Genomic DNA, 16,311 nt, shown 5'->3' with positions numbered 1-16,311 from the left:
TACCTGATAAAAATACGTACTTAGAAATCTAATTGCGGACATCCGTTCAGAAGTGATCTTGTGGAAAATATCTCATGTAATCAATTAGACGCATCAATTTCACATTTCTATTGATTTGTACGCGACCTTTGAGATGGTGTTACAGGAAATGCTTGTGTCATTGAAAAGTTTGTAAGATTTCACCTAAACACCTGATGTACGAATTCAAGGGTTGTGTTTAACATGGTCATTGCATAAAGACCGCCAGAAGAAGTATCAACCATGACTACGTCAGACGATATATCATGATGATTCGTGGTATCTCCTATTTTTACATAGTATTGTAAACCCGAGTCAACGTGGCTTTTAAGAAAAATTAACGGATAAATGTTCAGCCGTTGGACAAAGAGGACAAACTTGAAGAATGTATGGTGATCATGTACATGCGAAAGAAGGATATAACAGCCAAAGCCATGCATGAAGATAGCCAGGCAACACAATTTGCCGCCACAACACAAACACCACTATGATGGGTTGAAACAACGCTGTTTCAAGGCCCCGTGTCAAACGGGTGCACACACTCAGATACCTGGATGTTAACTCAGGGAACAAAATTCCTCAAAATTCGTTAAATATAGGTATGTCTGATACTCTTAACTGATAGGTATATAAAATGAAACTTTCAGGAATTATTCATAACTACTGATATTTAAGGGTTAACATTTTTCAGGGTTCATTGGAAATCCAGATTTGGCCTTGTCTCAGTGAATCTTTTTGTAAACATTTCATCACTGGATCTAATACATATGTATGTATGTATGTATGTATGTATGTATGTATGTATGTATGTATGTATGTATGTATGTATGTATGTATGTATGTATGTATGTATGTATGTATGTATGTATGTATGTATGTATGTATGTATGTATGTATGTATGTATGTATGTATGTATGTATGTATGTGTGTGTGTGTGTGTGTGTGTGTGTCTGTATGTGTGTAAGTATGTGTGTGTGTATGTATGTGTGTGTGTGTCTGTATGTGTGTGTGTGTATGTATGTATGAATGACACATGTCATCGTATCTCAATTGCGTAGAACGATGCTCATGATGTTGATCACTGGATTGTCTGGTCCAGACTCGATTATTTACAGACCGCCGCCATATAGCTGGAATGTTGCTGAGTGCGGCGTAAAACTAAAATCACTCACTCACTGAACTGTCAGACACAATTATCAAAATTAAAATGTCCTCTTCTGTACAAGTGTGAAATGTTCCCGTGTACTGGCATTTCTGGATGTACTGGAAGGCTCGAAGATATCATTCTACCACGCCCTTCCTTCAAAGGTCTCAGCCTGCCTCATCTGGCTTAAACCGAAGCAGTGTTGCAGGCTCTAACTGCAAGGACCGGAAATAGTTATGAAGATAGGATACGTGATATGTTCAACTCAGTGACTACCGGGAAAGTATTCAGATACTTAAACAGGATACATTCGGAGTTGTATTTCAATCTACAATTTTGGTTTTTTCATACAATATCATACACGTGATAAAGCATATATAACATTTATATATCATAAACATTTTCCCATTCAGAAAATACATATAACAGTTAAACAGCAATGTCAGTTGGCTGTCCAACTGTCTGTATATATGTATGTGTTTCTATAGTAATTCAAAATAACATTACGCTTATTCATTTAGAGGTTGTACACGATAATACATATTCCAACTTTTAGGACATGTGTTCTATTTTGTGTTTCTCATTGCATAACCGACTGGGTATCTTCCCATAAGACAGACCTCCCAAAAGACAGACCGCATAAACACTGTTAAAACAACACATTTTATGGTTGGTTGCATAAGGCTTAATTAAGCTGTACCCTTGATAATAATGGTATGCGCCCAGATAAAAAAGACAACATTAGGTATTAACTATAGTGTTATTAATTCATGTAATGAATTATGATTTCTAAAATAAGACATATTGCATTAACATATATATATGTACATCAACATATATTTGCCAAATCACATTTATGTTACTATACTTGGTAGTGACTCTCGGTCAGCTCATTAATTAAATAGGGGTGGACAGCGTGGCTGAGCTAATTTGTGTACGCATTGAGTCTGTCTTATGGGAGGTCTGTCTTTTGGGAGTGAACCCCCGACTGTAATTTGACAGCCTACCCAAAAATAAAACAAGTTGTTTCGTTATTTTCGCCGAAAAGACATAGGTGAAGGGTGATGGAGCACAATTGAAACTCCACAAGAAGGCTTAGCACTGGGTATTAACATTCATTTTTGTTACATATCATTTATTAATGCATTATCATATATCAAAGAGCACATAAACTTTCTAATGACTTAGGTATCTATCTTGGTGACAGTATAGTATGACCAGAAATTATTGAGAATTTTAGGAATATGTTTAATTGGATTTCTAGCAAACAACCTTGACCAGCTATCAAGTGCTTGGTTTCATTCAAGAGAGACAACTCCGTTAATCCTTTTCATTAGTTTGTGAAGAGTTATCTCCTTTTGTTTACTTTCTAGCAGACGGCATTTTCATTGATCCTCAGTATGGATGATTTAGAGAAGAAGAAGTTGATTTGAGAGTATTATAACAAGGACATCAGATCAGCTAAAGTCATTTCAAGCAGAACAGGCATCCCTTTATCTACTGTTTATCGTGTTTTTAAAATATTGCAAATGGATATGGCATTGAGCACCAGGGAGGCGCAGGTAGGCCCAGAAAATTGACTGTCGGTGACAGGAGGCGGCTTGGTATTCTTGTTTCTAAAAACAAACGAATGAGTTTAGAAAACTTAAGGCTGGATATGATTGATAGAGGAACTGTGGCTGTCTGTAAGGAGACATTTAGAACTGAGCTGCATGCAATGGGTTGGCAAAAAGTCGAGGAATTCCATCACCGATCATGAAACCGGAAGAAAAGGAGCGAAGGTTGAACTGGTGGTTACAGCATAGAAATTTTAACTGGGACAATGTGATTTTCTCAGATGAAAGTTCTGTGTGGCTGTTTCCTAATAATATGAACAGTGAGCGGTACACAGATATTCTCGAGGGACATTTACTTCCATCTGCTCAGGTGTTCTATGGAAATGTTTGGCTTTTCCAGCAGGACAGAGACCCAAAACATCGTTCAAAGCATTCACAGGCCTGGTTTCGGACCCAAAATATGACATTATTAGATTGGCCAAGCTATAGCTCTGACCTAAATCCAATAGAAAATGTTTGGGGACTTATGAAGGAAAGTGTCAATAAGAAAAATCTGACAAATATTACTGAAATGAAAGAATAGGTGGTCCGATATTGGGACAGCATGGACCACGACTTTCTAACTTCTTTGATCAGTAGTATGCCCCGCCGCATTGAAGCCTGCATTGCTGCCCATGGTGACTTGACAAAATACTAACTGTTCACCTGTCTTTGAATCTGGAGTTATGTTCTGCTAATATTCACATTTAATACGTGAGGGGGGCGGTGGGATAGCCTAATGGTTAAAGCGTTGGCTCGTCACGCCGAAGACCCGGGTTCGAATCCCCACATGGGCACAATGTGTGAAGCCCATTTCTGGTGTCCCCCGCCGTGATGTTGCTGGAATATTGCTAAAAGCGGCGTAAAACCAAACTCGGTCGGTTTAATACGTGAGTAATGAGTGAAAAAATTATAAATTTAAAAATCTTTAAATTCTCAATAATTTCTGGTTGTACTGTAACATTTGATGCAATCCGTTTTGAATGTTCCCTTGTGCTATGGATTCGAAATCTGCAATTTTTTCTGTATTCATCTTCATACTTCCCTAATACTAAAGAAAACAAACCATGCCCTTTTTGAAAAAAGACAAGTAATTTCTTCTTTTGCAGATGCAGCTTTCCCATAGGCAGGCAAACAAAAGCACAATCAAAGTTGCAGATGCTTTTGCAATTCTATCAGATGTAGATATAAACAGGCCTATATTATATAAATATGTCCTTAATTCTAAACCAACCGACCTGACATGGTGGCTACGTGAATCACATAAACTGATTACAATGTTTTCTGACAATCATCTTTTTGAACAAGTAGGAAAGTTCAATTACAGGAGTATATTAAACGACAGAAACTAATAATAATATATAGAAACATGGTTGCATCGTGTGACCAGACAGTGTCATCATCATGTGCCAGTGAGTGGTTAAGTTGTAATTGATGGAATGGCTGTAATTGTCAACACGAAGTACGAGGTGCGCTGGGAGCAATGCCACGTACAACCGACAACAACATAACTACCAGCAGGTGCACGCCATTAAGTACAACAGCACTAAGGCACTGTCATTCACTTGTTTATTCAGAGCGATGAGTTACTTCCGTAAATGACCAAAGGAAGTCAGCCTCGCTGACTTGGTTGACACATGTCATCGTATCCCAGTTGCGTAGATCGATGCTCATGGTGTCGATGACTGTACTGTCTGGTCTAGACTCGTATATATTTACAGACCGCCGCCATATAGCTGGAAGATCGCGTTAATCAACAAATATAAACACCGTATTTACAGTTTTTCTTCAATGCCACACCATTCCGGTAGACTTTGAAAGGAAAAGAGATGTTGAGCAAATCAACTCTATTCTCGGAAGTATGTATGTAAGTCACTAACCTATATGTGAGCGTAGATACACAGTTAATTTATATAATCAAACCACACACGCAAACACACGCAGACAGACAGACAGACAGAAAGAGAGAGAGGGAGGGAGAGAGACAAACAACTATACAGACAAACACGCAACTAAACGCACGCACGCACACACGCACAATGACCGTGCCACTCCAGCCATGAAGTTGTTCGGGGCTGGTGCCTTTCAGATTGCGTTTGTCGCTGGCAAGACAAATGGGCAATCCTTCAAAAGTTAATTTCCACACTGTCTGTTGATCTTATTGCTTGGTTATTAGCAATCCATAGCATATCCACGACCGCTTTTGGTCTTCCTCTGCAACTCTCATCTGGTGATGCCATTCCGCGTCATGCCATCTCACCTGATGCCGTCGATTGGATAAGAGGTAAATTTCCTAGCTGTTCTCACGGGCGACGCCTGTGGTAGCTTATCCACATAGTGTCCTTCTACACAGCAGTTGCAATTCAAACTGCATTTTCCGGCAGTGTCGGTGGGGTCCCGGGCTCGATTCCCCACATGGGTACAATGTGTGAAGCAAATTTCCATACTCATTCATACACGCACCCATTTTCTGTCCCATTGATCACTTGATTGCCTGGTTTGTCTGGTGTGACGTCGTGTTGGTTGTGTGATTTCAACTGAGCAGATGGTTTGGTGGAGCCTAACGGTGATCTGTTCCAATTATATAATGTGGCTCCGCCACACTTCGGAGAACGCGGGTGGGGGGTGGGCGAACTGGCTAAAGCGCCAGGCTAGTGATCCAGCGAGCTTGAGGTGACGGGATCGAGTCCACCTGTGACTGGGTGTAAAAACCTTGGAGTCAACTTTGTGTGCAGACTCCTTCACTGTTGTCACAACCTCTAGTGTACAGTACACAACCCTGTGCACTTAAAAGAACCCATGAATCCGTTGGTATATGACCAGATGGTGGCCACATGAATACGTGCAAACACCCAATTGCGGGTACAGCAACGTGCAGTAAACTTGGACAAAGTACTGTGACTATGTGTCCCAGTCCACCCAGCTGTGAATGGGTACCTCGTAAGGATGGGAATGCCACAATAACTCGGTGCGCCTAGTGGCTGCAAGAGTTGTATGCTCCCCAGGGAGTTAAGATTGACAATACGATGTGCCGTTGAGATTGACATCCAGTGAACGAGGGAAAAACAAAGCGCCTTTGAGCAGCTGAGCTGAGCTGGATATCGGCGCTATACAAATGTTAGTACGTATGTATGTAGAACGAAGATTCATTACACAAGATAACGTCAGTTGACACAAGGACACTTCAGACTAAAGATAGGATATGTGGATGAAAAAATTCTTTATTACAATCAGTAGCGACATTAAGGTGTAACCGTCATCAAGCAAGTGATATGGTTAAGAGGCATCTATAAGCACGGAGAATTGTCTTTTTCCGGATACTGAAACCGAGCGGAAACCTACATTACCCAGTATCCAGTAGGTTTCCTCAAGAATGGAAACCAAGTTATTTTTGCTGTGGATGGTTTATTTTTATATAATTGGAACAGATCACCGTTAGGCTCCACCACACTTCGGAGCACGAAGATTCATAACACAAGATCACTTCAGACTAAAGATAAGGTATATGGATGAACAAATTCTTTATTACAATCAGTAATGACGTTTAGGTGTAACCGTCATCAAGCAAGTGAAATGGTTAAGAGGCATCTATACAAGCATGGATAATTATTTTTACAATTGTTTGGCTTGCTGCTACAATAGATTTGAGAAAGCTGTTAAGATATAACGTCAGTGCTAAAGAATACCCAGTCTTAGCTATCCCCAGTAAGATATTCTGTTTGTTGTAAGGGCAAAATAGCCGTGAAGTCATCCCTCTTGTCATGAGAGTCTTTGTCACGTTTTACACACAGAAGTAGATATGAAACACAGGTGTCATTTATTGCAAGGTTAGCGTTCAGTTTGTCACTTTTGACCATTGTATTTACTGAAGATCAGACTTAAGATTTATGTAATGATTAAAATACATGAAAAATATAAACTGACCAAAGATAAACATCAATGAAGTGTTGGTTGTGCTAGCTAAAGAATGAATCCAATGATATAATTGTTCGTATAGTATATCTATGGAACACAAATCACTACCTTAAATTCTCGATTTCATGACAATTTTATATCTCCCAGGAGCATTAACAGCCCCCGTACTCTGTGGCTCAAAGTCGTGCTGTGTCCCAGGGGCGAGTGATATGGTAAATACCCTCATGATCCCAGCAAGAAAGAGGTGAATCTCGGGTTTTGCAACAGTCTCACCAAGACAGACTCTCCTTCCGGCAGAGAACGGAAGCCAGCTATCTGGCTTGGGGCCCATCTTGCCATCTGAGTCTAGGAATCGCTCAGGTTTGAACGTATTGACGTCCTCCCATTGGTCAGGGTCAAAGTGCAAAGCGTCGTGGTTTATCATCACCATTGTTCCCTTAGGAAGATCATATCCACCTGAAATGTATCAATATCTTAACAATTGGATTCATCTAGTAACATTTCTGATTATCTGATGATGACATCTTGAATGACAATGACTTGTTCGTAAAAAAAATGAATATTAAATCGCAGTTATTTTTCATCATCATCGTCGTCGTCATCAAAACACATACTGAAGCATCATGTTCGGCATTCATAGTGAGGTGAATTATTTACCCTTTACGGAAGAGCACATATTCAAAAAATAAATATAATATGTTTACTAAAATGTGACACAACATTTAGTACTAAAAGAAACCGAACTCATGCACTTCAACACAACATCGTTTACATTTATCTCCTCTTCCAATAACAAACGTCACAGACATAAGGAAATTACTTTTCTTCGACGCTTGTCTTTCTTTTAATCAACCGTATGATGTCTATTGCCATCATTGTTATTATATGCATAATCATCCCAACAGGCATGCTGCCATGACTACCAGAGACAACAACTCGACAACATGCACGTGTAATGTCCACGTGACAAGACCACTGTTTCAGGAAACCTAGACTTCATCAAAGACTATTATCCTTACTCCATACGTTTGTGGAACGTACTGTAATACCTACCAACTGTGGTATCGCACAGGGTGGAGTGAGGAACGCCAGTGGGAACGACTGTCCTCAACCTCATGACCTCATGTATCACTGCATCGGTGTATGGCAAGTTCTCCCTGTCCGAAACGTGCACGTTCAGATCAGGACCTGCAACCACAGCACATATCACTGTCAGGGAGCCATGGACAATGTCATACGTCTTACCCACATTGCAAGAAGGTTTTCCCAGCTTTACTAAGGCATCTACGACTTAACGTCAAGCATTCTATGTTCACAGAAACCGTGAGGGAGATGGGTTTTATTTGCAATATTCCGTTCTAAAATGATACTTCCCCAAAGTAAGTGTAAACATATTCATCTAAAAGAATTTCAATGGGACCACATGTGTATGATGTAAGGACATACAGGATAATGGTATCTTCTGAATCAAGAAGGGAAAAGAAGATCAGATGTCAGCCCGTTTTATCCATTCTTTGTGGGTGATGTTCAGATCAAGCTTAGATGATGAAATGCTTTCATGGGTGTACCTACCAATACACTAGCAGCTTCCTTTATAAACACCCCTCGCAATTTAGAGAAAACTGTTGAACACATCTTACAGTATGTGTTAACTGCTGCAAAGTACCATTCAATATACCACATCATTACTATTCTACCTCTTTACTTTTAATGTCCAAACCTCACATTTTATATTCGCGTCCAAGACACACTTGCAGTTTCTTTAATGCTACATATTTTCAAAGTCAGCTTTGTAAGCGTTTGTATTTTGTGTTGGCTTGGTATCCCCATCAGTTTGTGTTTGCAGTTTCTGCAAGTACTTGTACGTATAAATGCCATTAAAGATCGCGACCCCAAAATAGCAGCTAGGTATAATCCATTCTTCACACAAGCTAATGAAAGGATATCAATGCTGTCTATAGGTTATTTGTTTTAAATATTGCAACTGCCTTTCTTACAACGCACCAAGAACGGAGTCCACCTCCTGGTGCACCTTCTTCTGAATGTCAGGGTGGAGGGCCATTGTCAGGAGACTCCAGTGGAGCGTGTTCCTTGAGGTTTCTGTACCAGCTGAAATGTTACACAACATGTATGTTTTATACCATGAACTCAGAGAGAAGCGATAAGGGTCCTGTGAAATAACGGTGAGAGTTGTGATTCACTCATTGGTTTCAAGAAGGTGATTCAAGACAAGCAATGTCAACATAATGAACAATCTTAATGCAACTCTAGTTTGCTCCTGTTAGGTATCTGGACCTGATGGGTGTCATCCCCATCTGTCACAAGGAGACATCGTAGTGATGCGTCAGAGGTGGCTGTTTCAGCTGTTAAGAATAAACTTCTTGATAACTATGCTTCTCAAGAGGAGTCAGTTCAGACAACAACACGTGACGAGCTGTGATTCAAATTCTTTTGAGTGGTGTATTGTATAACACTAACCGTTCTCAGTCAGTAATAATTGTCCCCGGATTACTATCATAATATTTATTGTTGTGTCACAGAAATATTACCGAATAATGTATCTTTGTGATGAAACGTGTGAAACGTCTTGCATGAAACTAGATGACTCACCGAAAACTAAGTCAAAGATTGTCATGGCCATATGTGTGTTTGTAATCTGTGACATGAGGACAGGATCGTCCCCTTCCTCCGCTTCTTGCTGAGCCTGTATCAACGCATCTGTGAAGTCCCGTATCTCATCTGTAATGGTTTCAGCAATCAATCAGTCTGTAACCCTGTCTGTAGTCGTAATTGAACTGCCCTAGGAAACTATCATGCTTCACGCAAACTAACCTAGGATTACCGTTTTGAAGTTGCTGTTATATTCGTGAAGGACCTTGATAAGCACAGTACACTTTAGGTGTCTAAGGGCAGTTACAGTGTGTTTTACAGTAAGTCTTAATGGTTTTCTTGAATGAGCGCAAGTTATCGTTGATGATTAACTGCCTTCTTGAAAATGACTCATCAAGTTTCATTTATTATGAAGGGTATCAACTAAAATGTAGTATTTTAGAATCGGCTTTATTTAAGTTTTGCTGCTCTGTTTCATTATTTAAATTGAAACACTAGGAAAACGATCTTTTTCCTTTCATAAAACAATTGCTCAATATGATTCAGGCAAGATACAAAGATATACTGATCCAAAAAGGAAACTTGGAGAAATGAATTATATTGAAAATTGGGTAGTGCAAGGTAGTCAACACGGGAGAATACCATAATGGCCAGGAAAAACCTGACGCATCCACCTATTGCAGCTGTGGTGACTTCGAACGGTGGTGATAAGGAAAAACATGTTAACAATCCTAAAGAGATACTTAAAACAATTCTCATGCCACGCCTACAAATGTTGAACGTGAACGTACAAATTGCATGCTCCAGGCTCTCCTGTGTACTACTGCTGTTGCACGTGTCGTGAGATGCAGGAGACGGACAATTCACAACCCGAGGACACGTGTGCTTCGAACGTTACGACATCTGATCGGCTCAGGTCAGAACAATGCCGAGAACAATCAAATTCGGCATATGCGTAATTGTTTTGCGTAATTGTTCGACCACAACCTCAACCAGTAACGCACTATTTTGGGGTCGCGTAACTGCGGACCATTCAAAACCCATATTCGTGGTCGACGTCCTCATGTTTCACAGATTCTGACACATGGTAAACCGTAATTAACGTCTATGCTGGACACAGTTGTACCTGCACAATTTACTGCAAAATGCGAGTATTGACGTCATGGAGTGGCCATCGGGATCATCTGACCTCAGTCCCACGTATGGTATTCTCTTGGAAGATGTTTTCGTGCCTTGAGACGTCAACAACAGAATGTTCAAGAACTGGGGCCAATGGGATAAAAGTTACACAGGTGAAGTTTCTTTTTAAGTATATATTGACAAGTGTTACCTTTTCAGCTTTTGGTCACAAACCTAATTCGGCATATACGTCTAGTTTATTCCTGTTTTCAATAGTAGACAACAAATTACAGTAACTTTAACTCTTAGATGATGCTTACCTTTGTTGAACGTTTTTCTGTGGGCTGCAATTTCTTTCTTGATGGAATCTAATAGTTTATCGGTGACTCGAGTAACACGTCTGAATCTAGGCGTTGGGCACAGACGAAGCGGGGGAATTGAATCTTCCAGAAATCCTTCTCCAGCTTCTTTCATTAAATCGTCCAGGGTGACGACGTACGCTTTATAGTATTCAGAGTCTACATTTTCACTAGAATTAAAGAAACATTCAGATGAGTTTGGTTTAACTCAGCTTTGACGGTTGACAGAGTAATGCGGTTCCGGTTTTACACAGTTTCCATTTGGTGAAACCCTTGATGGTTCTGACAACCAGGAAAAAGCCTTGAGTGCTAATCTGTGACTTTTATACATAATAACGCATTTCTGACACGTACATTAGAAGGTACATGGGAGACTACAACATACGCGTCAAGACGTCAAAACCCTACGGTCGTTCATACTCGTATCTCTGTACTCTGCCTCTGTTTAACATTACTGAATAAAATATCTTCAGCAGCCCATGCTTGTCGTAAGAGGCGACTAACGTGTGCTAGTGGGTAAGCTCGCAGAGTTGGTTGAAAGATGACATCGTATCCCAATTATGTCGATCGATGCTCATGATGTTGATCACTGATGTCGATCATTTACACACCGCAATCAAATAGCTGGAATTTTGCTCATTGCGGAGTTACACAACAAACGAACACACAAACAAAAGAAGAAATCAAACTTAATAAGATGAGGCTCGGTTATCAAGATCGTACACAAAAATATCTTATTGATGAAATTTGTTCCGTAAACCACACACACACAAACAAATACATATTCAATACACAAGTTATCCAGTGTTTTTGAGAAACAACTGAAGATTAGATGATTGCGTGAGGTGTCACTATCAGCCTTCTCATGTTCTCAAAACATGTTTATGCAGAAGAAAAACAATGTGTTTTAACTTAAAGTTCAGATACCTGAGACTCTAAGAACAATAATACATTCTGTGTTAAAAGATATCTATAAACAACAACCAAAATAACAAAGATATTATTACCTGATTTTATTGAACAGCATTCCTGTCATCATGTTGGAGATCGACAGTGACAGGTAGGGGAAAGGATCAAAGGCTCCTTGTTCCTTTCTCATCAACGTTGTAGTGATGTTGAGTGATTGGGACACTTTCCGGCTGAGGTTATCTCCCATTAGATAGTGCCTGATATGCATATATATGAAAATATATCAAATTGCACTTTGACTAACCTAGTATCACTCATTAACATACTTTGGGGATAATGACTCCCATTCTCTAATCAATGATTCAAGCTCCATCCAAATCCATGTAATTTCACTTTCAGTTTCAAAACATTGAGAATATTTGATTTACAAACACTTGTAAGGGGTATTAAATATTAATTGGAATTCACTGTTTGAAGAAAACTATTTTTGGCAACTAAGTATAACCCATGCCATCTTTGCATAAAAAGTGAAAATTTACCTGAGCGCTTTGGATGCAATTTTCCGGTGCAACTTCCATCTTGGGCCGTACGATGCGTTGACTATGTCTTTTCCTCCCTCGGTTAATTTAGATACTGGGGATAAATAAAGAGTGTTAAATAACCATATCCATCCATCCATCCATCCACCCACACCACCACAACCCTACACCCCTATACGCACAACCATAATTGTTTTATGAGGGGTCGTGTTCCGAGACAATGAAAGCAAGGAAACAATTGGCATGAAGAAAACTGAATAATGATCATTAATTCGGTCTTACAGAGGCACTCTCCACAATTTCAGTGCCCGTTTTGAAATGTAGTCCACTGACCACTCAAATATCTCAATATTAAAGCGTAATATTATAATCCCAATAAAACACTATATGGTCTGGTTGGAAGTATGTGTGTGGAGAAAGCAATGGAAGCAAGGAAACAATTAACATGAAGATATCTTAAAACGACTGATATTCGGACCTACAGAGAGACTTTCAGCGATTTGCCCAAATATAGAATTATAGGTTTGTTTTATAGTATGTATGTGGTGAATGACTGTCTTACCAACATATGTATCCGGCCTTCCTGCGAAGTCTGCTTGTCTTGTAATGAGAGCTTCCGTTACAACATCTATTCGACTCAGAATAACTGCTTTGAGAGTACCTGAAAATCATTATGTTCATTTCTGTTATTGTGAATACGAATATCTTCTTATCAGCGAATAGGTTGCATATAAGACCCGTGAAGATCTCGTATTTACAAGGTTGCATTTACATTGAAGGATTACAAGTTTGTAGCTTCATGATCAGGGTTGTAGGTGTATGCTTGTACTCGCATGGTTAGGTTACATGTTCGTCCTGACATGCTTGTACTTGTATGGTTGTATTTACAAGGTTGTATTTACAGTTTTGAATTACAAACTTCTGGTTGCAGGGTTGTAGGTGTATGCTTGTACTCGCATGGTTAGGTTACATGTTCGTCCTGACATGCTTGTGCTTGTATGGTTGTATTTACATGGTTGTTACAGGGATCAAATCAGATGTTGATAATATTAGGCCTGTGGTTACAGGCTTGTAGTTAAATGATAGTAGTTGCCAGATTGTAGTTACACCGTTTTAGTCAGTTTAATTTCGTTGTATGGTGGGCGTTACCGGGCTAAAGCGTTGTAGTTCCACTGATATAAATACTTTCCGACAATTAATCTCGGGCGAAAAGGGAATGAAATAGAAAAAAAAAGATATTGTCAGTGACCTAATTTAACTATCCTCGCCCAAGGTTAACTGATATGCAGCCCTATTGATAAGTCTGCCCCTTACGTTATATGATAAAACGAAGCCCCACTTCGTCATTCATCATCATTACTAATGCTTAAGTTGACATTCAGTATATTGATGATACACAGGGTGAACAATAGAGTCTACTGTGTCAAAGACTGCCGAACGACACCGAATATGAAGGAAGGAGATATTAACACTAGATTTCTCACCCTTAGTGAAGATTGCTGTGTAGCTGTTCAATGTGTAGCCGTCAAAAGTTAGTTATAGTACTGTCGTCTTTTCAATAGTGCGGAAACTGCGATAATGAAATTTGTACCCCAGAGCACGTGTTTTGCGTGTGCTCTCCAATACACTGAGGTATTATCGTCTGTTTGGATTAGAATTTTAAAACCTGACTCAGGCGGAACTTAATTTATGCTCATGTGCATATATGTATAATATTTGCACCACAGACGTGTGACGTAGTTTATAATTAAGTACATCTGAGTGAGTGAGTGAGTCTGCTTTTACGCCGCTTTCACCAAAATTACAGCAATATCACGGCGGGGGACATCACAAATGGGCTTCAGACATTGTGTCCATGTGGAGAGTCGAACCCGGGTCTTCAGCGTGACGAGTGAGCGCTTTAATCACTAGGCTAGCCACCGCCCCCACAACTTAATGTATAGAGAGATACTATGAAGTTCCTTTAGCACAGATTTTAAAGTACAATACCAATCGAGAAATAATTTATGACTAAAACCATTCATTCCATGAATATAAATATCGTTGTTGAATTCAGGGAAATGAAACATATGTTAATGTCACTCACCCAAAAGGTTTCCTATTATTGGCCATCCTTTAGGTCCTGGCGGCAAGTTGTATCGTTTCTTGGAGAGATTATAGGCGATGAGTCCAACCACTATCCCAACAACAAGAGCCTGGGTTATCACAGACTGGGGCCACCACTGTGATAAACACTCAAACATTGTCCTTGCTTAGAAGTCTCTTTAGCTGGGCTTGAATCTGAAACAATGCACATGACTTAGTCATATAAAGTTGCAGTACAAAAACAACCCGTGAAGATCCGTGTTAGCATAATTGATCTTCAGTAACCCATGCTTGTCGTAAGAGGCGATCAACGGGATTGGTTCACACACGGCATCGTATCCCAATTGCGTAGATTGATGCTCATGCTGTTGATCACTGGATTATAAGGTCCAGATTCGATTATTTACAGACCGCCGTCATATAGCTGAAATATTGCTGAGTGCGGCGTTAAACAACAACTAACCAACTCATCATCTTGCCCTTGTTCCTTTAATCTTTCCAGGACAGGAATTAAGCTGGGTGTTTTTGGTCATCTTGGTGAGACATTTCACACATACACACAAACACACAAACTCACACACTTTACAAAACCACCGATGTTTCGGTGATAGATATAAACACTCAAACATGTTTCTTCTTTAGATTGTCCTGGAACAGAAGGAAGTCACATCATCTCAGTATCATGAGACACAGCAGCCAGACATCCAGTGTATGACTCTGACTCGGAACTGACTGATACGACTGTAGGAATTGTAAACATACCAGTCTACACTTTGTGGTCAACACACCGTCTTCAGACAATAGTGTGTGCACGACAGTGTCGATCAGGGTACACTGAAACAAGGAGACCTGAACTGTGTGTCTGTGATTTATGTTATATCCGGTATCGAGCCTCCACTTTATGCCTGACCTAAAGCTGTTTATAGGAACATGTTACCAGGCTGCTGAAGTCGCTACAACAGAACGAATGGCTTGTCGAGTCACTTTGAATGTGTTCAACATACGACTAAATACCTACCTCAGTGTTGACGTACCCGTGGACAGACTGGAAAAGCGTGTGTTGGTGTGTCTTTATATAGAAGGTGAGTATTGTGAAATACCACGTCTGCTTGAGAGACGTTCTGTTTACTGACCAGATTGTTCTCGTTTAGGGGCACGTATTTTGATGACCTACTTTTGCTATAATATCCCGGGTATGTGATATTATCCACCCGGTCAAAGTAACACAAACAGGTTTATAGAGCTTCTTTGAGTTGCAAGTTGGGGAGTCACACAAGGGCAAACTTTATGGATGAACAACTTCTTTATTCAGGTGATGCGACGTTTCGATACAGATCATTGTATCGTAGTCAAGGAGGTATGTGTGCTGCTTGGTCAGGTATGGTCAGGTTGGGGTGTGAACAATGGGTTTTTTGCTTTGCTTGTAGTTAACTGCCGCTGCACTCAGCAATATTCCAGCTATATGGCGGCAATCGGTAACTGCATCTTACAATCCAGTGATTAACAGCATGAGTTTTGATCTACGGTATTGGGTTACGATGACATGTCTCAACCATGTCAACGAGCCTTATCACCTGTTCCTGTCTCTTACGACAAGCATGGGTGTCTGCAGACCGATTTTAGCCCGGATCTTGACAGGTTCGGAACAATGGTTGCGGTGGGGTATTTGTGTGTGGTTCGGACGGGGACCGAGTTTGCTGTGAGCATATGTGCTGTGATTCACACTGCAGAGTTGCGGACCTCAGACGTGGTAGTATCAACAGCATAGCCGCGCTCGCTGATTTCATCAAAATGCTGGAAGTCTACAAACATCTTTCCTCTTACAGGTAACATAACGGTCGCATTGGCATTGGTTTCAAACCCACAAAATGCAAATAGGAGTAATATGCATACATGTCAACGCCATGTTACGCCACTTTCAGTAATATTCTAGCCATGCCATGGAGGGGGACATCAGACATCGGTTTCACAAAGTGTACACATGTCAGATTTGAACCAGGATCTTTGGCATGAAGAG

The 16,311-nt window shown here is 40.2% G+C and overlaps 2 protein-coding genes across 2 annotated transcripts in view; one reads left to right on the top strand and one right to left on the bottom strand.

Annotated features, from left to right (window-relative positions):
• The window catches only part of LOC124272502 (steroid 17-alpha-hydroxylase/17,20 lyase-like), a 316,834-nt gene that overhangs the window by 24,615 nt on the left and 275,908 nt on the right, over positions 1 to 16,311 (top strand). The gene's annotated exons all lie outside the window — the stretch shown is intronic.
• LOC124272542 (steroid 17-alpha-hydroxylase/17,20 lyase-like) lies at positions 6,393 to 14,452 on the bottom strand. The gene is made up of 9 exons (XM_046707752.1): positions 14,296 to 14,452; positions 12,772 to 12,876; positions 12,210 to 12,303; positions 11,769 to 11,927; positions 10,723 to 10,931; positions 9,284 to 9,412; positions 8,678 to 8,782; positions 7,727 to 7,861; positions 6,393 to 7,129 (listed from the first exon to the last, which is right to left on the bottom strand). The coding sequence occupies exons 1-9, from the start codon at positions 14,450 to 14,452 to the stop codon at positions 6,783 to 6,785; spliced, it is 1,440 nt and encodes a 479-aa protein (XP_046563708.1). The 3' UTR covers positions 6,393 to 6,782.

Source organism: Haliotis rubra, unplaced genomic scaffold, assembly GCF_003918875.1.
Source record: "Haliotis rubra isolate DU_JTF1 unplaced genomic scaffold, ASM391887v1 Scf170, whole genome shotgun sequence".
Lineage (NCBI taxonomy): Eukaryota > Metazoa > Mollusca > Gastropoda > Lepetellida > Haliotidae > Haliotis > Haliotis rubra.
The sequence above is the reverse complement of the archived record's forward strand: the minus strand, read 5'-3'. Positions and strand labels throughout refer to the sequence as shown.

Excerpts from the sequence above, each read along its gene's own strand:
- LOC124272542 (XM_046707752.1), bottom strand. The coding sequence starts at position 14,452 with ATGTTTGAGTGTTTATCACAGTGGTGGCCCCAGTCTGTGATAACCCAG. Across the intron at positions 11,928-12,209 it reads ATTGCATCCAAAGCGCTCAG|GCACTATCTAATGGGAGATA; the intron begins GTAAATTTTCAC and ends TATGCATATCAG. Across the intron at positions 7,130-7,726 it reads CCTGTGCGATACCACAGTTG|GTGGATATGATCTTCCTAAG; the intron begins GTAGGTATTACA and ends GATACATTTCAG.